Genomic DNA, 21,304 nt, shown 5'->3' on the forward strand with positions numbered 1-21,304 from the left:
TATAGGATTCTATACCGTTCGTGGCTAGGAGCAGGGGTGATGCTCGTTTGACTTCTATATGAGAGAGCTGCAGGAGAAAGCTTTTGAAGTTTGCACTCTCCACAGACGTTTTTGCATCGCGTCCATGAATTGTTTCCTTGAGACCGTTCGATCGTAAATGTGATAATTATGCACTTAATTCCCAAAAATGGAATGCACAATGGCATTTTTGGGGGTCCTAATTGCATTTCAATTTCTTCAGACCCACAATCTAATGAATGATACGTAATATGCCTTGTCTTTTTGGTCCATCATTCATGTATATTTTTCTCTGTTTAGGCTTTGCAACAAAATTTATATAGTGGGGTGGGGCCTTTTCATTTTGTGGCTGATAGGAGGCTTTTAGGAACCAGAAGAAGAGTAGCAGAGATAAGGGGCCCCAAATGGGCTTATCACCTTTCCTTTCCCAGGGATTTGCTATGTTTCCCATGAACTCTTTTACCATTATTATTATTTTAATTACAGATATCTGTCATTAAAGTCAGTTCTGGCGGAGGTAAGTATTTAATACGGCTACACAAATTCTGTTATTTGAACATATAAAAATTTATATTATTTTTAGTATTATATTTATTTATTTTTATATGTACTTATAAAAGATATTTTCTAAAATAAAAACATAGTAAAATCTGTTTTACTTTAAATGTATGAGAAATATTTTCCTATTTCGTTTATATATATATATATACACACCTAGTCATGACTAGGGAACCTAGAAGACTAGAACTTGAAAAGTGTATGGCGCGTAAGCAAAACAATGCAGCAGTATAGTCTTGGGCATATTCCATGTGCCAATCGCTACTGCTGATTTGATTAGAAATTTAGATTTTGAAATGATCATTTCTGTATACTCTTTAAAATCATTCAAAAATGAAAATGATTTGATACATCTTGAAATCGATTTTTTTGGTATTTTATTTTGAACTAATTTTTTAAAGAAAAATTAATAAAAAATAAAGGTTTTTTTGTCTGATAAAATACTTTTTCTTTATGATTCTTTTGAGGTCTTCATTTTCTTTGAGAGTAAGATAAATCTTCAATTACTGACATTGGATGTATATCTCTACTCTTTAGCGTAAACTTCTTTACGTTTTTACATTGAGTTTAATTTTTTTAAGTAAATTTTCTGTTATCTATCTGTTTGTGAATTAATATTTTATTAAAAAAGTTTAACTTTATAAGTAAGGAAAATCTTAGCAAGTGCTCTTGTAAAATTGATTTAAGCATTAAAAATATCATACAGTCCCAATCTGATTTCTAATATAATTTTAATGTGGATTTTGTTTTATTTTTTTAACTAGTGCCTTTAAGGCCCTTTAATTATTGTTATAGTTAAACTCATTTAATGACAATGCAAAAAAAAAAAAAAGAATGCCTAAGTGAAAACATAAAAACCTTTTATATAGTTTATAAAATAAATAAAAACAAATAATTTGAATTCAAATATGTTTGAAATATATTTAAGATGAATCAAATTTTATTTTCTTTTAAATATATATATATATTAAATGCAACATTACAAATTTAGAAAAAAATCTAAACCTGTTCATTGTGCTTGGTACATTGAATGTATCTTTGTTAATCTTCCTCGAAAAAGAAGTAAATGACCAAACTAATTAAAAATTATACAGTAAAATTAAAAGCAATAAAAATTTAATGCATGTGACCTGAAACTTTCCCCCTTATGTAATTAACTTGTACAGTAAGATTTCAATTATAAAATTATTTCTTTTCAAAGAACAATGAAAAGGTAAAATCCAAGAAAAATAAAGTGTGAATATATATTCATATAGCAACATGCGGTTTGATGTGCTTCCGCAGTGATCACTGGTTAGTGTGGTGCGTGAAAGGAAAGGTCACGAATACTTTTCATTTTGAGTACCTTCTCGTTCCTTCATTCTCTCTCACACACAACAGCTGAAGAACAAAATGGTCGACAATGGTACCACCCTCACCCAATATCTTTCTCTTTCCGTCTCTCGTTTCGGATTGTGGCGTGGGATCTTCTTCTTACTACTTCATTACTCATTGATGCATTAATTACAGATTCTTTCTCGGAATTCCTTGCATCTGCAGTTCATGCGGCTCAGAAAGCTGGTGAGGTTAGGCCATTTTCATTTCAATTCTCTCCATTGATTCATTTTCCGTTTCATTTTTTGTTCTTGTTGTGTTCTATTTACTTGGTTGATTTCCAGATTATTCGAAAAGGATTCTGCCAGACCAAACACGTGGAGCACAAAGGACAGGTTTGTTTCCATTCTCTCCTTTTATTTCTTTTTCCTTTTCTCGTTTCATTTCTTTCAACATAGAATGTTAATTTTGTTTTTAATCATACGATTTTTCATTTTCTTTTTTACCATTAAATCTCTTGCCGATTTCGCTTAGTACATGTTTGGTTATGGTTAAATTAAGCTTTTAGTCTGTATGTGCGACATTTATTTTTAACTTGGTCCGTAAGCAAAAATAGTTAGGATTATGATATAGTATTAGTATAGGTATGAGTTATGGGCTAACGCTTTATGTTTTATCATCACATAATAATACATCATAGTATATAAAGTTAATATTGATTTCGGAGTATTTATGCTGTGTTTGGTTCCACATTACTGATACTGATACCTTTGATCCATGTTGAACTGATGCCACCAAGAGTAGTGTTGGGTACTTAAACGCACATTTGCTTCATTTCAACGCTATACCAGACATGCACTTATAGCATGTTTGGTTTGGTGTCTATGAGTGGTGAACGTGTGTCTATCAACTGTCATCCAAACATGCAATTAGTCTTTTTATGTCCTCCTTAAATATCGTAATAGAGTGATACCATCTTCCATGACTTGTCCTGTCACTACTCCATTGTCATTTATATGTCGTTTATGGGTAAAGGTTTATGTCGCGGCCTCAGCTTGTGTGTGACCATTTTAGTTAAATTAAGCATTTGGTCACGAAACAGTTTTCAAATCAGTTTTTATAGGTGAAATCATTCTCTCTCTATGGTCTACATTTGTTATAAGCAATGAAGAGCACACAGGTCATGGTGCTCAGGTTTGTCCACCAAGGTTTAGACAGAACTTTTGGTTTTGATTAAATTTTCAGGATTCTTTTATTCAATAGGTTTCACAATAAATAAGCCAAGTTAAACATGCACTTGGTAAGTAATTAATAGTTTTATGCATATCAATGTCAAAACAAGATGCAACAATCTCAAAATTATCCAATATGACATGGTTATATTGGAGAAAACAAGTGAGAAGTTAGGGGGGAGGGGTACTTCTGGTATGTTCTTGTAAAGAAGTTCAAATAGCCATGGAATTAAGTATTGGCATTATCATAACATATAAGTGATAAAACATTATATAGCCCTTTTGCTTACTGTTTTTTACTTTTGTTGTGTGATGCACAGGTTGATTTGGTCACAGAAACTGATAAAGCATGTGAAGAACTCATATTTAATCATCTCAAACAGCTTTATCCCACTCATAAGGTTGGTTCATATCTCTCTCAAACGTAACCTTACATATACATCATTAATCAAGTTTAAGATGGGTGGCTATTCTTTTGCCATTGTATATTTCCTTAAGTTCATTTAAATTGGTGTTCTTTTTAGTTCATTGGGGAAGAAACCACAGCTGCTTGTGGCACTACAGAACTAACGGATGAACCCACATGGATAGTTGATCCCCTGGATGGAACTACCAATTTTGTGCACGGGTAATCATAAATTTTGATGTTTAAGTTGACGGCGATCCCCTTATATTTCCATATTGATTGGTTATAATTCTACTGTCTGTAGGTTCCCCTTTGTTTGTGTCTCCATTGGTCTTACAATTGGAAAAATTCCTACAATTGGTGTTGTATACAATCCAATAATAAATGAGGTGAGAAATCATCCCTCTTGAGATGCTTTATTTGTGGTTGATGATAAAACAATTAACATTTTCGTAAGTCAGAAATGTGCAAAATTTTATTCAATGTTAAAACATAATCTTGCATGTATTATTTTTGTTTTAGGTTCTGACTTTTGGCATACTGGCCAAATGTAGAAACAGGATAAGATAGAATATTATAGGCAAACTTAATTGTTCTGTTGTCTTCTTTTATCATCATTTTTTTCTGTAGCCTTGATGTGATAAAAAAGATTTGTTAGAGACTAGACGTGAAAGTAATTTATTTAGGAATGTGACACTTTGATTTGTATTTAAAGCGACTTATTGGCATTTTATAGTACTTTTAATTAATTCTCCTTCTTGCTTAGTATTCAAATTAAAATTTGGGATTATGATATGTAGCTTTTCACTGGAATCCATGGAAAAGGTGCTTTCTTGAATGGGAACCCTATAAAAGGTGAGTTTTCTGTTTTTAATCTTTTGACTTTTGTTGTTAATTTAGATTTTATGCTTATGCCTTGAAATTTCACAGTATCGTCACAAACTGAACTAATAAGCTCTCTTCTTGCCACTGAGGTATGTCTGTCATAGTTCATTATGTGAAATCTATGTAATTTTTTTTTCATTTATTTATATCAATGAAACACATTCCCTTCCTTTCCTTTCCTTTCCTTATGGTGCACTTGCGTTGAATGTTGATGACACAAATGTAATGAAACATATAGTTGGCTTCAAAATATCACCGTGCGGAATGGCCATCTAGGCGAGAATGGTTTTTTCAGTTAATCAAAGTACCAACATACCAGAATTTCTATGTGATCATTTAGCAGATTGTAACTTATGATTTACTAAGTCTGCTTTAAGGTGTATCCCCACTTTTTACCTGCAATATTGTGGTTAATTACTTCAAAATTCAAATCTGGTCCTTTATGTTAGTGAGAGTATCTTAATTCCTGGAATACTAACTTGACTTGGGATAATAAGATTATGGGTGTGGTTCACTTGTGAATATTTTTGTTTTTGAATCAAGACAAATTTGAAATTCATCAAACTCTTTCCCTTCTGAATGAACAGGCTGGAACAAAACGTGACCAAGAAACACTAGATGCCTCTACTGATAGGATTAAAAGCTTGCTTTTCAAGGTAAATCCTGGACTTTCGTTGGAATCTATCAGACTATGGTGATAGCCGGATTCTGCTATAACCCCGCCTTTTCTTTGTCAGGTGAGATCTCTTCGTATGAGTGGCTCCTGTGCTCTGAATCTTTGTGGAATTGCATGTGGAAGGCTGGATGTATTTTTTGAACTTGGCTTTGGTGGTCCTTGGTATGAGTTTCTCCTGTATATTTGTTGGGCATTGTGATAATGCGATTCACATGGTCCCTTTCTTTTTCCAGGGATGTGGCAGGTGGTGCTGTTATTGTTAGAGAAGCTGGAGGTGTTGTATTTGATCCGTAAGTAACTTTGTTTAGTTATCCTTATTCTTCTCGAAGGGGATGTCTATGAAGTTCTAGATAATCTTTGCATCGTTAGGTACATAGTTCATTTGACAATTCTGATGCATCTTGTGGACAGTTGTGACATTGTTGGATGGACATACACCGTGACATATTTTATGTTCTAATAGGCACGACTTACTTTCAGTATAGAGAAGTATTAGCACAAAGTAGCATAGATATGTCGTAAAACTTTCATACTTACATCAACATCTAATGTTTCGTTTGCTTCAGGTCGGGTGCAGCTTTTGACATAACATCTCAGCGAGTAGCGGCTTCTAATCCTTTCTTAAAGGATGCACTTGTTGATATTCTGCGCCAAACGGTGTGAGAATTTAACTATTTATCGATGACAAAACTTGTCATATTAGTCCATCTATGTTAGTTTATTTATATTGTGATCAAATAATTTTTAAGATTCTCATTTTTTGGTATAATTACCAGGTAAAATTGTCTGAGAATTTTTAAAATGCTTGTATGAATCCAAACAAAGTATTCGATGATAATAACTTTTGTTTATACAATAATAATTCACTTTAGAAGTGTTTCCGAAAAAGTGCATTCCTTCTAAATTGCGTTGCCAAAATATAAGTATACTAAAAATGTTAGGAATACATTTTTGACGCATTTTTTCCCCTAACACACTGTAATTGGACAGTGAATTTCGTATTAAGTCCCATTAAATAAAGGGTTGATTTAAGTTGGCGAGACTTGCATAAAATTCATCTAATAATAAAACTTGACCGAAAGTATGTGATTCTCCTGAGTATGTATTCACTAATTTTGAGTAGATGTCCCATGTGTTAATGATAGTCACTCGCATTAAATTAACTCCGTTCACATGGCCTACGAGAGGCTTCTCGAAAACTTCCGTCTTGATTATGCTGCGATTCTTTCGACATTTTCTCGTGACTCATATTTTTAATTTATTATCATATGGCTAGTGACAGTCTCTTGGCACGGTCTTGATAAAGTTAGGCAGAAATGCGAGAAAAATTGGAAGTAGCACATTGTTCATAAGCATGAGTTGGCGTGCACCTATTTTTTTTTAGAGAGTAAAACTTGAATATATTACAATAATAGTCTAGTAGAAAGAAATAGATTGGGGTTCGGTTTTCAAACTATGAGAAGAAGGGTACCCGGGGAATTCAATATATATAATGATCGATTCGGAGCATTGTGAATCCAAGTACAAAGCTTACAGGGTCAATAGAGGAAGGAATATGACAAAGAGGGCACAATGCATCTATCCCTTGGGTTTGACAATTCAAACGATGCCAAAGACTTTTGGTCAATGCTCACCAAAATGTGTCATGTACAGGGAAGCTAAGCTGTACTCTATATACTCTTATTATTTACAGGGGCACTGTTAAAGTCTGAGGCCCACATAGAAATTTAAGTCGACGTTAAGTTTTTGGAAGAAAACTTTACCAATGCGTATGGTAAAATCCCCTTTAGCTTTTACTACGACCCAAAAAGATAGAAAAATTGAATGCCTTCAACTTGCCCCGAGAGACAAAAAAACAATATATTTGAAACTGGAAGGTGTGCAGAAAGATAAAAGTAAATAATAAATACAAATATGAAGAAACCAATACAAAGTATCCTCTGGAATAGCTCTGGAATAGCATGATGGAGGAAACCACGCCCCAGGAACTCACTATTCTATGAAAGAATTTATCTCAAAAACAGACTCTAATCTACTGGTAGTATCCTACATGCACTCAATATACGTATGCAAATATACAGACAGAAAGGTCTAACAACAAAACTCATATAGATAGGATTAAGAAGCCAAAAATCCAGGACCTAACCGGCCACTTATCCTACACCTGCTGTGGCCTAGAACCATACCCATTTACTCCATTGATGCCATGTGTCGTTTTGCTCTCTGATTGCCTCCTCTTCAACACAATGATCCATGTGTAAGCTTCCAAAAGCACAGCAATGCCACCCAAAGCTGCAATAATGCCAATGTAAGCATGCTTCCAGTCATTGTAGCGATCCCCTACTGAGTTCTCCAATGCATCGAACCCCTTAAAGATGTTGGCGATGCTGATGGCTATGGTGGCGTATCCAATGGCATAGTGGTAAATATTCCAGTAGAATCTGTATTTGTGATCTTTGTTGGGCCTCAGAAGCAGAGCAAAAACCTGTATCCAATAAAAGCAGTTTCTGTCAATCCCATAACATTCAAAATAGGTATATCAGTGGTTTCAGGAACAAATGATGAACAACATGTCATACCTGAAGGGTTCCAAGGCAGAACAGGACGATTCCGAGTCTTCTATGGGTGTTATATTCAATACCAACTGAATCACTGCCTAGTTTGAGACCAGTTCCCCATCCAGCAACCCCAACTATGTAGGCAGAGGTTTGGCATGTAACATGAAGGTAAAACCAAGCAGGGTCTGCTGATTTGAACACCTTCAAGTACCTTGCTATTATGGCACCAAGGGGCATCAAAGTACCCCAGCTCAGTGCATTCAGCACTCCATGAACCTGAACAAATTAACATGCTTCATTCAGTTTCGAAAAAAAAATATCCCAACTTTCTCCTGGCTCAACAATGAAAACCATGGTAGAATAAATTTTAGGCATGTTTGTTTTTAAGTCTTGAAAAATCAATTTTCACGCCTAATAAAAAACACGCATTCGAATAAAAATATATGATTTAGATCAGTTTGTATATACATCTCAATCATATTTTAAGTTCAAAATCAAATTATTTTTTATCAAAATAAAAATTCTCAACTCTTAACCAAACAAATCACAGTGCATAAGAAAGAATGAAAAGAGAGATACTTACATTTCTTCTTCTTAGAGAATTCCCATTTGATCCTGCTTGACTGGTACCAGAAACAAGATTCAAGCTTTCCTTGGCTCCGAGGTTAGCAGGATTCCGGTCATGGATTCCAGGGGTAGAACCACTGACAGGACCATCTTGCCAAAGGTGGACCAAGTTGGTGGTACCGCTGGGAAGAGTAAGGGTAGCATAAATGGTTACCTCACTACCCTGATGGGTAGCCGTCAAGCCAGAGTGAGGATAAGAGATATTTCCCTCAGCCAACGTGGTTGTATAGCCAGCGATATGAGAAGTGTATGCCCTAGGGGCCCCGCTTGATTGTAGTACAGCCACCAGAGCCTCTGCTCCCATCATAGCATTATTAAGGTTGTTGGAGGGGTTGATAGCCCATGCAACCCATCGGTCTGTTGATGAGATTCCAGTGTGTCTGAATGCTATGTCCAAGCTTCCTGTGTTCTGGTTATAGGTCCAGTGGAGATACGAGGTTAATTGGGGAAGATCACGACATGAAGTGTAAACCTTGTTGTTAGTGAAGGTTTGTGATTGGCATGTCTGTGCCGAGGTTGTCAGAAGGAGAGAGCTCAGGACAGATATGGCCAACACAAGCCTCATCACCATCAACTTCCCAACCATGTTAACCCTTTTGCTTAATATACCCACTTCTCTTCCTTGATCCTGAAAAGGGTACTTTTAGCAATTCGAGAATTGGGTCTTGCTCACAACTAAGAACAAGGAAGGAGATCTAATGCCAAATGGCTTGTTATTTTGTTGTTGTTTTTCTCCTTTCTGCTTCTAGCAAAAACAGGCACTAAAAGTTGAATGAACTGAAGCAGGTTGTGGTTAGGAAAGAGGGAAGATGGGGGTTATTATAAGAGTGGGTGGGTTTAGGTAGTTGAGTGGTTGATGTCCAACGATGACTAAAAGTCTGAGAGATGAAAATATTAAAACTTCAACGGAAAAAAAGGGAGTTAAATATTAAAATAAACACCGCAAAATCTATACGCTCAAATTCGTTGTTTTAAGCTTACTTTGTGATACTCCATGACTCTAATAACCAAAATTTAAAATTTTTATTAAATAAGAAACCCCTTAAGCCTTAATTATCAAATTATAAACGGCGTGTTATTTCTCATAACGGGGTCCACCCGCCCCATAAGAGGAAGCTTCCATTACCTGTGTCATGTAAAAGCAATTTGATTTGTTCTAAAAAAAAAATTGGAATTCCGACACTACCAAGTTTTTCTACCTTTCTGAAACGACCATCCCTTTCCACACGTCTCATTGTGCAACTCAAGACTCCACAATTCACACACACATTTGTCTTTTATTTAGCCTTTTCTTTTTGCTTTTTATTTTCAAATCTAAAAGTTGCAAACTTGGATTTGATGGGTAAATCGTGAGTGAAGGATCAGAATATTGTTGGCCAGTTCAACCAAACAGTTGCCATTTGTTGTGAGTCTAGCAACTTCTTTCATCCCTTTTTATTTTTTATTTCTCTTTTTCTTTTTTGTATTTTTGCGTAGCAATGTCGTCAGTCCCATACCAAAGGAGATTGACTGTATTTCTTCAAATCTCATCATGACATACGGTACGGATACGGTACTCGTATTTAAAAATGTATAATACATTCTATCAATGCTAATATGTTATTCAAGCTTGACTTCAAGTTTAATAATATATTATTTTGATGAAAATGTTAATGTAAATTTTATAAATCATGATCGTAAGCATCAATACGGTATGTTTAGGTATAAAATAAATAAATACAGTGTGACGTATTTGTGTTCTCAAATTGAAAAGGTTTAAATAATCAGATGTTCCAATTTATAATATTAAATAATATAGATTGTAGACGAACTTAATGATATTTTACATTTGTTTACCTATAGAACACATTTTTCATGTATCTTAATACCGTTAAAACCTTTGTCGAGTGACTGTAATCTATTTTCAAAGTGAACAAATTGGTTTGAAAGATTTCAACTGAGAATTAATGAAGCCAACATAATGAAAATTAGATTAGTTTTCGTTATTAAAGATCGTTTCAGCAAAAACTAAATTGTCATATAATTTAAATATTTTGAGCGTTTACTAATAACATACTATATTATATTGCTAAATTTTTAATTATCAATACAAACAATTAGTATACTACATTATTTGTTAGTATAGATCGTAAAATTTCTGATCAAATGCCAGTTATAAATAATACCACTGATAATTATGAATACCATGTGGAATTTTCATCTCAGCAGATCGAATTGCCAAACGTATTTGTGAAGGGTAACGAAATTATGTAGTCAACGTTTGTGGAAACCTAATTTTTGTTACTTGAATCGTTTTTAAGTTGCAGTGATTCCTTGTGTAATACGTATGCCATTACCATCGTCCGAAAATTTTGGTCTCGGAGTCAACTCTGAGATTGTGTTTATGAGTAATTTATTTATAATATTGTGGCTGCACCCATTTGAGTGGGTCAGCAAAATTGGACATGTAAATACAAAGTCAAGAAACGTGAGCGTAATGCATTGGGACTCAGTTTCTGATCATTTAGCATTTGCTACCAACCCTCAAATAAATACCCACTTCTACCCAGCAAGAGGATTTGTTTTAAATATTTTAATAATCTTTAGTACTTCCCAATTCTTTTAGATTTTGATTTATAATAGATTTGGATGTGCAATACTTTAAGTTTTTCCAAAACTTCTCTTTAATATTCAAAATATTACTTTTAAGGATAATCGAAAAGTAAATTTGAAGTAAAATAATATATATTTGAATACTGACAGTGATTTTTTACCTAAATAAAAATAATAAACTCAACTCACTGTAAAAGCACTACTTCTTTTGCATTTAGTAAAAAGGTTTCTGCTTAGATTTCCACTTCCACAACATGTAAATTGAAAATCTTAGTTAATATTTTCATTTGGGAAAACTTATATATTATAGATGTATCTATTTATTGTTGAGAAAACACTAAAGAGAAATTTATCAAAGGGTTATGACCGTGTCACACGAATATGTTGAATATCATATTTAATCTAAAATCTAAATAAATTAGATATACGAGTTTGTCATTTGTATATTATTTGACTTATTTATTCTCGTTGAATATGAGACTCTTTATTCAAATTTGTTACTTCTACATAAGTTTGGGGTATTTTATTGCACAGTTTATTTTTCAACTTACGCATTAACTTTTGCAATTATACAATATGAATATTAAATAATTAATACTATGTGTTATTATTTATAGTTATTCATAGCTTCTATATAATTTTTAAAAAAATATGTATGTCTTAAAAATACGCCAGCATCAAAGGAAACAATTATTATTTTCAATGTTTCATTATTTCCAAACTTTTAATATAATTTTTTAAGGAGGTTCTAGTGATAAAAAATATTTTAGTTAATAATTATGATAGTTTTAAGAATTTTCTTTTTATCAAGTTATACTACACATAGTATCACCACAATATTTTCTATTCTCTTAAAATAACTGGTTAAAGATATGATATAAGAGTTAAGAAATATAATTTATTTATTTATTTATTTTTTGTAAAAAAAATATAAATTTTTAGTTATATTTTGTATATGATTTTATTATGTAATAAATAAATATAAAAATAAGATAATAATTAATTTAAAGGTAAAATTAAAATAAATAAAAATTTTATTTAAATTTATAAAATAATTATGATTTTATAAAAAATAAAATTGACTTGAAGGTGAAAATGAAAGAGATGTGGATATGGGAAGGACTGTTCAAACCGGCAGCGCGCATTGGCGTGTGGAGGTGGGCGCGTCAAAGCTGGGACCACACAGATAGAGTACACACTTTATACGCTGCCACTTGTGTCCATTATGGCGCTCGATCCGTACGATGTATTCTCCCCAAATTAAAACTTAAAAATTCCCAACCAAATAATTAACTAATATATTTAATAAAAAATGATAATAAGTAATCCTACTCAAAGAATTTTAATTTTTTTTTCATATTTTAAATATAATTTTAACTAATTTTTGTCGTGTACTAATTATTTTTTCATACAAATTCTAAAGACTTATTTGTTTTAGTTTTAATTTTTAATTTTTTAAAAAATGAAAATAAAATTTATTTTTTAATTATTTTTATTATGACAAAATAAAAAAACTTGTTTGATAAACTTACTTTTAAAAATAAGTTTTAAAAATAAAAAAATGTGTGTTTGATTTTATTTACTTATTTTATTTAATATTTTAAATTTTATATATATAGTTGATATTTAATTTCATTTTTTTATTCACTTATATATATTTTTTATATTTAAAATAAAAAATATATAACTTTGTATCTGTAAGAACAAAAATATGTGATTTTAAATAATGTTTGGTAGTTTAGTTGATAAATTAATTTATAAAATTAATTATTGAAATTTTAAAAAATTAAAAATAATATTAAATTCATTAAATTATTTTTTATTTTTATAAAAAAATAATTATGTAAAATATATCGATAAAAATAGTAAAAGAAAATTAGTAAATTAAAAAAATTATTCTATTTTTATTCATGTGTATTTTTACTTCTAAATTGCAATTACAAATATTTTAATATTTTAATAAGTTCTTTATGTTTTTTTTATTTCAAGTTAGTGTATGAAATACAACAAAAAAAATCAAAAGTTTTTATATTCTCCTCATCCTTTTTGTCCAATTCACAACACTATTTTTTTTAATTTAAATTAGCAATACAATAAAATAAATAAATTATCATGTAAATATTTATCACAATACAACTTTTATTTCATCATCTTCAAATACTTCAAATACAAAATTTACTACAAAATATATAAAAAAAGAATAATATAAAAAGAAAAAAAGAATAATATTTTTTTAAAAATGTATTAGTGCTTATTTACAAGTAAAAATCTAAATCAACACAAGTGAAAAAAAAAATGCAAGATAAAAATAAATTTGGACGCTCGTTGAACACATATATGCCATGAGATAGTTCATACACGTAGTGCTTCTTTCAACGTTTCGTTTCAAACAAACACTTTATTAACATTTGCCTTTTTCATTTTTTTTATTTTAAAACAAAACACTTTATAAGTTATTCTGATTTTTAATTTTAAAATTTGAAAATAATTTAAAATTTTAAAAACTTAAAAATTTAAATTAACAAATAAATTATATATTTTTTGTTTTTAAAAAGTAAAAACTATATTTAAAAAGAAAAATAGACATACTCTAAATCTTTTAATTTTTATTAATAAAAAATGAATTATTCTTAATTTTAAACAAATATTGATGTTATCAATTTAAATTACACATATATTTACATCTGAAGGATAAAGACTTTAATAATATGAAATTATAGACACTTATATAAAAAGAAATATAAAAGTCACAACACAAAAAAAGACATAAATATCACAATCTACTCAAACTATTACAAATTAATTACTATGTATTTTAAATTAGACTTTAATTAACAATCGGTAAATTTATCATGTTTCTAAAAGAAAACAATAGTTTTTTTTTTAAATCTAAAATGAGAAATAAAAACTAAATTATAGCTAGTTTTAATTTTGTGTTCCTTAAGAAGTTTTGGAGAGTGATTAAGGAATAAGTGATAGGTATACTTACTGAATTTTTTAGAAATGAGAAACTACCTAGGTCTTTGTTATTCTACTTTATAGCACTTGTGTCAAAAGTGTCATCCTCACAATAAATATTTAATTTTCAACTTATCTCATTGCTAGGTTGCCTTTATAAGACTGTTTCTAAGCTTTTGGCAAATAGGTTGAAAAGAGTTCTAGATTCAATAATTTCAGAACAACAATTACCCTTTATCCTGGGAAAGAACATATTAAATAATGTGCTTGTGACTAATGAGGTAGTTGATTATGTGCGGAGACATAACAAGAGGTGTTTTGTGTTAAATCTTAATTATGAGAAGGCTTATGATTCGGTGGAGTGGGGATACATTTTGTTTATGTTATGTAGCTTTAAATTTTCAGAAAAATTGGTCAGTTGGATGGAAGCTTGTGTGTGTGAAGGTAGCCTATCAGCTTTGATTAATGGTTGTCCTATATTGGAAGTTCATATTGGGTATGGCCTAAAACAGGAGGATCTTCTTGCCCCTTTTCTTTTTCTTGTGGCAGCGAAAAGGTTATGTGTTCTTATGTGGAAGCCAATGGCTTGTGGGTTGTTCTCTGGTGCAAAGATTAAGGTAGGAGGACTGGATATTTCCTTGCTGCAGTTTGTGGATGACACATTAATTATGGAAGAGGCTTTGATTCAGAACTTGTGGACTTTAAAAGCAGTATTGCTTAGCTTTAAGTTAATGTCAGGTATGAAAATTAACTTTCATAAAAATTGTGTATTAGGGATTAACACTGGCGATGACTTTGAAAACTTGGCTGCGGAGTTCTTACATTATAAGATTTGTAGTTTCTCATTAAAGTATCTCAGGTTACAGTTAGATATTAACCCGAGAAAGCCTAGTGCATGGAAGGATCTATTAGAGACTCTTAAAAAGAGGTTGTCATGGAGGCATAATTATTTATCGATTAGAGGGAGTGTGACTTTAATTAATGCATTTCTTAATTCTATGTCATTACACTTGTTATCATTTTTTAAGACGCCGAAGTCGGTGATAAAGAAAATTGTCACTATCCAATGAAATTTTTTATAGAAGGATGTTAAAGATGGATCTAAAATTCCATGGGTGAAATGTAAAATAGTTTATAGACTACGGAAGAATGGTGGCTTGAGCATTAGGAATGTGCAGTAATTTAACTGAATACTTCTTAGTAAATAGTTGTGGCAAGGTGTTAATTGTTCTATCTTATTATGGGTACGGGTGTTGGAAGTTAGGTATGACATATTAGCTTCTTCTATTTAATGTCCATCAGTCCACAACATATGTTCTTTGTGGTGGCTTGATTTGTTGGAAGTTATTCATCAAGGAAATTCATGGTTGGATAAAAAGTTGGATACGAGTATGGGTGCAGGTTTGCACACTCTTTTTTAGAGAGATAAGTAGGTAGGTGGGGTGTCATTGTGTGAGGAATTTCTGTGATTATTTGCGGTGGCGAGGAATGTTGAATCTTGTGTATTGAAGAATGGTTTTCATGATGGTATTAGGTGAGTTTGGGATGTTAGTTGGCGAAGAGAACTCTTTCAACATGAGATCTCAAGCTTTAATATTTTGTTAGAACTTGTGAATGAAGTTTCTATTAAGGTATGACAAGCAGATAAAGGGTATAGAGGGCAGATTCTTCTAGTTGTTATTCAGTGCAATTTTCATATTCATGACTATTTGAACTTTTTGGTGATTCTAATAGTGTAGATTAGTGTACGGCGGACGCCTTACAAAGGCACTATAGAGAGGGATGGTCCCTCTTAAGTGTCTGATATTTTCTTGGCAATTATTGTTGAATGCATTTTCTTGTAAAAAATTGTTGATTGATCGTGGTGTTCAAATTGATAATATAACTTATTGTTTCTGTAATAATTTGGAGGAACTTCCAACTCATTTGTTTTTAACATGCTCAATTTTGTCTCAAATATGATACTTTACTATGCGTTGACTTAGATTCTTACTGATTTTGCCTTCAAATTTATCGACTCACTTGCTTTCTTGGATTGGTGTTGGTTATAGTAAAAGATAAGGGATATGTTTATTAATTATTTGGGTAAGTATAATGTGATTTTTGTGGTTATATAAAAATAGAATTATGTTTTTCAATGGTGTTTTGGATGAGAGGAAAGTCCTAGATTCTATTATTCCGAAGTCCTGGAAATGACTATCACTTGTTAGTAATGGAGAAACTATTTTGTTAGCTGATTGATATTTAAACTCATGAAATTGCATCCGTTTTAGCTATATATAAGTATATTTTTACTTTTTATTTTTTAAGTATGAGTTTTGAGTTCTTCTTGAACTTTCTCTAATAATATATGTTTTATCTATAAAAAAAGAAACAAAACATACTAAAATAGTTTTAAAAATATGTTTAAATTTAATGGATTATCAAACATAAATGAATTAGCATTTTGTAGGATTGATTTAGGAATTTGTTGTGTTATTGACTTTTTCCAAACTTGTTTAACTATCACTAAATTTTTGAATTGTTTTTGTTAGAGTTATTGACATTTTCCAGACTTTTCTAATGGAAGCCCTGAAAAGTGAAACAAGTCAGAGTATGGTGATTAATTAGCACTAATAAATCGAATATTAATAGTTAAAGCGTCTCTGTTTAACGCGTGAATTTGCAGCACGCGGTTTTTGTTTAATGTCACTATTGTTTTGCTTGCTTTTCATCAACAACCTCTCCATGTTCACAAGTCTTTTCTCTTTGGCATAATTGTCGTGGGTGAAGTCAAAATGCATGAAAATTCATTTTTTAATTTATTTTTTATATTAAGATTCATTTTTATTAAATACGACTTTGAAAATTTTAAAGATAAATCGTATATAATTTTAGTCTCTTCAAATTTTGTGAAATTTTCATTCAATACTTCTTTTATTTTCTTAAACAAGTTTGCAATTTATTTTTTATTTTTTGGTTAGAATACATATTTAACTTTTTTCTAAAGATATTTTAAATGAAATTAAATAGAATTATTATAAACAATAAAATTTTTCTTTTAAATATTTAATGCAGCTGCAACAATAAAAAAATTTAACACAAATAAAGTTTCTTTGACAATTTATTAGTTTTGTTCATTTTAATTTTTAAAACTAAATAATAGTAATCAATAATAATATTTTTTTTTAAAAATTACAGTTTTATAACTTTGTTCTCTGATATCACATTTTTAATAATAAAAAAATATTTTTAAACACTTAAACTCAATCTTTATTTAAGTAGTACTAAAGATAACAAAATCGTTTATTTACTGTGTTAGTCGTTAAGTGGAGTTATTTTTTCCTATATAAACAAATGGATGCAGGAGTGAAAATTACTCAATACAAATAAAGCTGTATTCACGGTTAATCCCTTCCCGCAAGTAGTTTAGTTCAATGTATCACATATTCATCAATAATACTTTAATAACCCAATAAAAATCAATATATATATATCATTTAGTTAAAACTGAACCATTATAAAAATATAACTAAAAATATCTTTATTTTTATATATTTTAAAAGTATATATATTAAACAAGTTATTAAATATACCGGTTTTATATGATGAGAGTTTTAATTTAATGATTGATTTTAGAATTCTTTTATTAAAAAATATATTAAACAAACTATTTTATGACATAATTTACACGAGTATAATTAAAATTTTGTTCGGAATATATAATCCAATTACATTGATTTTAATTTTTAAGTTACACGTATCCTTACATTATTAATAATTTAATATAAAACACATTTTTATTAATTAATAATCAATGAAAAAATTTATGAACACAAAACTGAAAGTCTTGCATTCAATTTTTCACAGACCATGAAACCGGTTTCAGATTTCTCAAAACTGAATTATAATCAACTCCCTTTCTCTACTAAACTAAACTCAATTATCATCTATTTCTCACACACCTTTTTACGTAAATTAAAATAAATTAAAACGATGTATTTAAGTTAGAATATGTACGTAATATTTTATTTTATTTTTTGTTTATTTCTGCAAAGACTTTATAAATTCTGCAGTTACGTAATTTCAATTAGACTTTCAAATCTGTACGGGCTTGCAGATTGTACGGTTAGAAAAAGTAAAATTATGTACAAATTATCATCTTAATTTGTGAGATAGTCAAAATAAATTTCGTCATCCAACTTTGAAACGAAATAATATTTTTATGCATTCAAACCAAACACTTAAATTTTACCAGTACTTTTTTCGTGAATTCTATAAGTATTATTAAACTAAAATAATTTTTAATAAATAAATTTATAATATATTGTATACTCATTTTTAAATTTAATAAATTACAACAGAGTAATTATTTTTTTATTATTAATAATAATTCATTTGTATTAAATAAACTTAAATTAAAAATAAAATTATAAAAATTATCATTTTCTAATAAAAATAATTTTCTATTTATATTTTGTAACTTTATACTAATAAATAATGCATTACACTAATATTCAATGTATTAATAGTGTATATTAAATTTTTTACTAACAAAATTATTTATTTGTATAACATATTATATTGTTAGGACAGACTCATAATATCTATATTTATAATTTAAAATTTGTTAAAAAAGGCTATATTAACAATGATTGATATAATATTAACTTGTTAGGAAATAACATTATTTAAAGTAAAATTATTTAAAAATAAAAATAAAAAATCAAATTAATATTTAAAAAAAATATTTTTCCAATTTTATTAATGTCAAAATTTAAAATTTAGAAAGTATCTCAAATTAAGACTAATTAAGATTATAATAATTTTAAAATTTATTTTATTCAAAAATAATTTTTTTAATTTGATATAATATATCAAGGTTTAAAATTTAAACAAACATAAATTTATGATTAAAAATGATATTTAAAAAGAATAAAAATTAAGTAAAAAAATAAAAATGGTCAATATTGAAAAAGAAAAGAATTCATAAAATATTTCCCTTAAAATATGATATCTCAATTTAATATATAAAAGACAGTTGGGTAAAGAGTTGAATTCCTCAGACATTCATTAGTTCAATCAATAGTCATGTCTATACAAATATTTATTAATAGAAGCTTTACTCATTTCAATTATTAATCGTTGGCTACTACGTTCATCCATGCTATTACCCAAATGCATATTAGGTGACGTGATGTTATTAGAAGCACATTTTTTTTTTCAAATTTAATCAAATTAATCCTTGCAAGTATATATATATATAACGAGTCTTCTTTTATCTTTTCAAATCTTGTTACCATCATAATAAATGACAAAGATGCATAATGCACGGAAAAAGTCCAAATATCAAACATCGTGACTACGTACCAAAGAAATTACCAAAATTTTTGCCACGATAAAGAGGATGATCATAAATTTGAAAAGCATAACATAACTGAACTAAAAAATTAATAAATATGGCTGATTCTTGGTCGCAACAAATCCAAAATTCAGAGTATGATAGGTTAAATTAGCAATATGTTAACCAAGTTGTTGTGTCAATTTCTGCAAATTCGAAATTGAGTGTACAATTACTTTTTACAATATGCTAATTAAGTTTATCGTCTAATAATGACAAATATAATCAATGATTAAATATGATGAGAAATGTTAATAAAATATTTTCTTAACACATTTTTTATTTTTAAATAAAACAATTTATAAAATAATGTTTATATTTAAAATAATTATAACAAATATATTAAAAAGTACATTTAAAAGAGAGTATATATTTAGTTCAAAGGGACCGATTCAACTTTCCTTATGAATGTTGAAGATTAAAATGATAAAACGATAGTGAACTCCAGAGAAAAATATGCATGACTTCGGTTTTAATACCTGATTCGTCCCTTAATTAATGAACTTGCACTTTTTCAGATGTTGTGACTTCATGGAGAACGTAAGGGTAAGACTATCAAAATTTGAAAGCCGAGAATGCTGATAACACAGTTAAGGAAAAATATAAGAAGAAAAAGTCTTATGATCCATTTCAACTCACCGTTTCATTTGTGGTTTGAATTCAAGCGAATATTAAGCGTTAAACTTGTAGTCCAGCAGGCTTTGTCGCTTTGAGGGGGGTAAAATGGTGTAATCTTTTTATTTTTTTTCTTTTGGCACATAAAAATGGTGTAATGTTGTGTACATTTTTCTTTATATTGATTAACACTGAAAGAAATGCCAATAACTTGTTTTTTAATACAAAAATTTGTTAGATAAAATTCATGTGTATGTTATTAAATAATCCACATAAGAACATTCTCTGCTTAGTGATATTTACGTTAAATATATTAAATAATAAAAATGCATTGTATAATTTTTTTAATTAATGAATACGATTAATTCAATTTGTAATAAAATGTGAAAAAAAAATTAAGGGAGTTTACATGCAACTAATGCTGAGTGCCAGTTTTGTTCATGGGAAGGTAGCGGATTTATGAAATTAAGGTGCTATTGAGAACTGCATCGCATGTAAGACTTTAGCAATTTCCTCGGATTTAATTTATACTTTCCGTGGTTGAGTTGGATGTATTCTAGATTCACCGACGTATTCAGATTTGACCCAACAACATAAAGAGGAGTAAAAGTGTTCATCGTATGATTTGAAAGAAGAAACTGCAACTTAGTTTATTCAATGCAGCATTTTATTATTAAACCAAAAAAGAATTATTGATGTGAAAACATATTTATTGTATCTGTCATTCCCTAAACCCTTTTTGAAGTTTTTTAACAAATAAAAAGAGACCCTTTTTCTTTTATTTGTTTTTATATATGAAAAGGTTTGAAATTCCCAAAGGAAGGCCCATACCTAAGTATGCTTGATGCGGAAGGTGGCAAGGCAAAGCTCCAAAATAGTGGCATTTGAATATTAAGCCTTGAATCGTCAGTTCGTCACCGCATGGTTGATATATAAAGACTTTTATTTTATATTACCACATTTTTCTTCACCCCAGGCCCACCCATTTTCTCTCGTTGAGTGGCGTGTTGCTTAGAAGATTAACATGTTATGACCTATCGAAAAATATTCAGCGTAAGAAATTAAAACAAAAAAATGGATGGATTTTATTGCTTGAAGCTTGATTAGAAGTTAAGAGTGGTAAGTTTGGAGGAGTTGATGTAGATGGAAGACAGGCAGATATCTCAGTGAAGTCACAAGTGTCCAAGGTAATTGTCCATTAACGTTTCTTTACAATATTTTATTGCATTAAAAAGTATTGCTTAAGCGAAGTAATAATGTCATTAAGTGCGTATAATGGTAGGTGAACTAAAAGTCTCAGACTCTAACCTTGACCCTCTCAAATTTCAAACAAGATCTTTCGTTGATGGGCATTGTCTTGGACCAAGGTTCGTGTGACATCTCTATCAATCCATTATTATGTTATGCCCTTATAACTTGAAGCATTCTCAAGAAAAGCCTCTTACTGTTCTTGCCACAAAACTATATTTGATGTTTATTATTTAC

The 21,304-nt window shown here is 29.8% G+C and overlaps 2 protein-coding genes across 3 annotated transcripts; one reads left to right on the top strand and one right to left on the bottom strand.

Moving 5' to 3' along the window:
* Positions 1-1,848: 1,848 nt before the first annotated feature.
* LOC113872664 (inositol-phosphate phosphatase-like) lies at positions 1,849-5,988 on the top strand. 2 transcript variants are annotated; one of them, XM_027510391.1, is made up of 12 exons: positions 1,849-1,981; positions 2,086-2,141; positions 2,235-2,285; positions 3,443-3,523; positions 3,647-3,750; positions 3,833-3,917; positions 4,329-4,383; positions 4,459-4,502; positions 5,001-5,069; positions 5,151-5,251; positions 5,323-5,379; positions 5,656-5,980. In XM_027510391.1, exons 1-12 carry the CDS (start codon positions 1,969-1,971, stop codon positions 5,750-5,752), a joined length of 813 nt encoding a protein of 270 aa, XP_027366192.1. In that variant the 5' UTR covers positions 1,849-1,968; the 3' UTR covers positions 5,753-5,980. The 2 variants fall into 2 exon arrangements, with proteins under 2 accessions (XP_027366192.1, XP_027366200.1); XM_027510399.1 differs by having other exon boundaries at positions 1,857-1,981; positions 5,151-5,219; positions 5,656-5,988.
* Positions 5,989-6,548: 560 nt separating this feature from the next.
* Positions 6,549-9,118, bottom strand: LOC113848781 (cytochrome b561 and DOMON domain-containing protein At4g17280-like). Its single transcript, XM_027478190.1, has 3 exons — positions 8,231-9,118; positions 7,669-7,923; positions 6,549-7,574 (listed from the first exon to the last, which is right to left on the bottom strand). Exons 1-3 carry the CDS (start codon positions 8,858-8,860, stop codon positions 7,248-7,250), a joined length of 1,212 nt encoding a protein of 403 aa, XP_027333991.1. The 5' UTR covers positions 8,861-9,118; the 3' UTR covers positions 6,549-7,247.
* Positions 9,119-21,304: the final 12,186 nt, after the last annotated feature.

This window comes from Abrus precatorius, unplaced genomic scaffold (assembly GCF_003935025.1).
Source record: "Abrus precatorius isolate BTA unplaced genomic scaffold, Abrus_2018 Scaffold10, whole genome shotgun sequence".
Lineage (NCBI taxonomy): Eukaryota > Viridiplantae > Streptophyta > Magnoliopsida > Fabales > Fabaceae > Abrus > Abrus precatorius.

Coding starts and splice junctions, on each gene's coding strand:
- LOC113872664 (XM_027510391.1), top strand. Junction 3,524..3,646: donor AGCTTTATCCCACTCATAAG/GTTGGTTCATAT, acceptor TGTTCTTTTTAG/TTCATTGGGGAAGAAACCAC. Junction 5,252..5,322: donor CTTGGCTTTGGTGGTCCTTG/GTATGAGTTTCT, acceptor TTCTTTTTCCAG/GGATGTGGCAGGTGGTGCTG.
- LOC113848781 (XM_027478190.1), bottom strand. CDS start 8,860: ATGGTTGGGAAGTTGATGGTGATGAGGCTTGTGTTGGCCATATCTGTC. Junction 7,924..8,230: donor ATTCTCTAAGAAGAAGAAAT/GTAAGTATCTCT, acceptor TAATTTGTTCAG/GTTCATGGAGTGCTGAATGC. Junction 7,575..7,668: donor TCTGCCTTGGAACCCTTCAG/GTATGACATGTT, acceptor TATTGGATACAG/GTTTTTGCTCTGCTTCTGAG.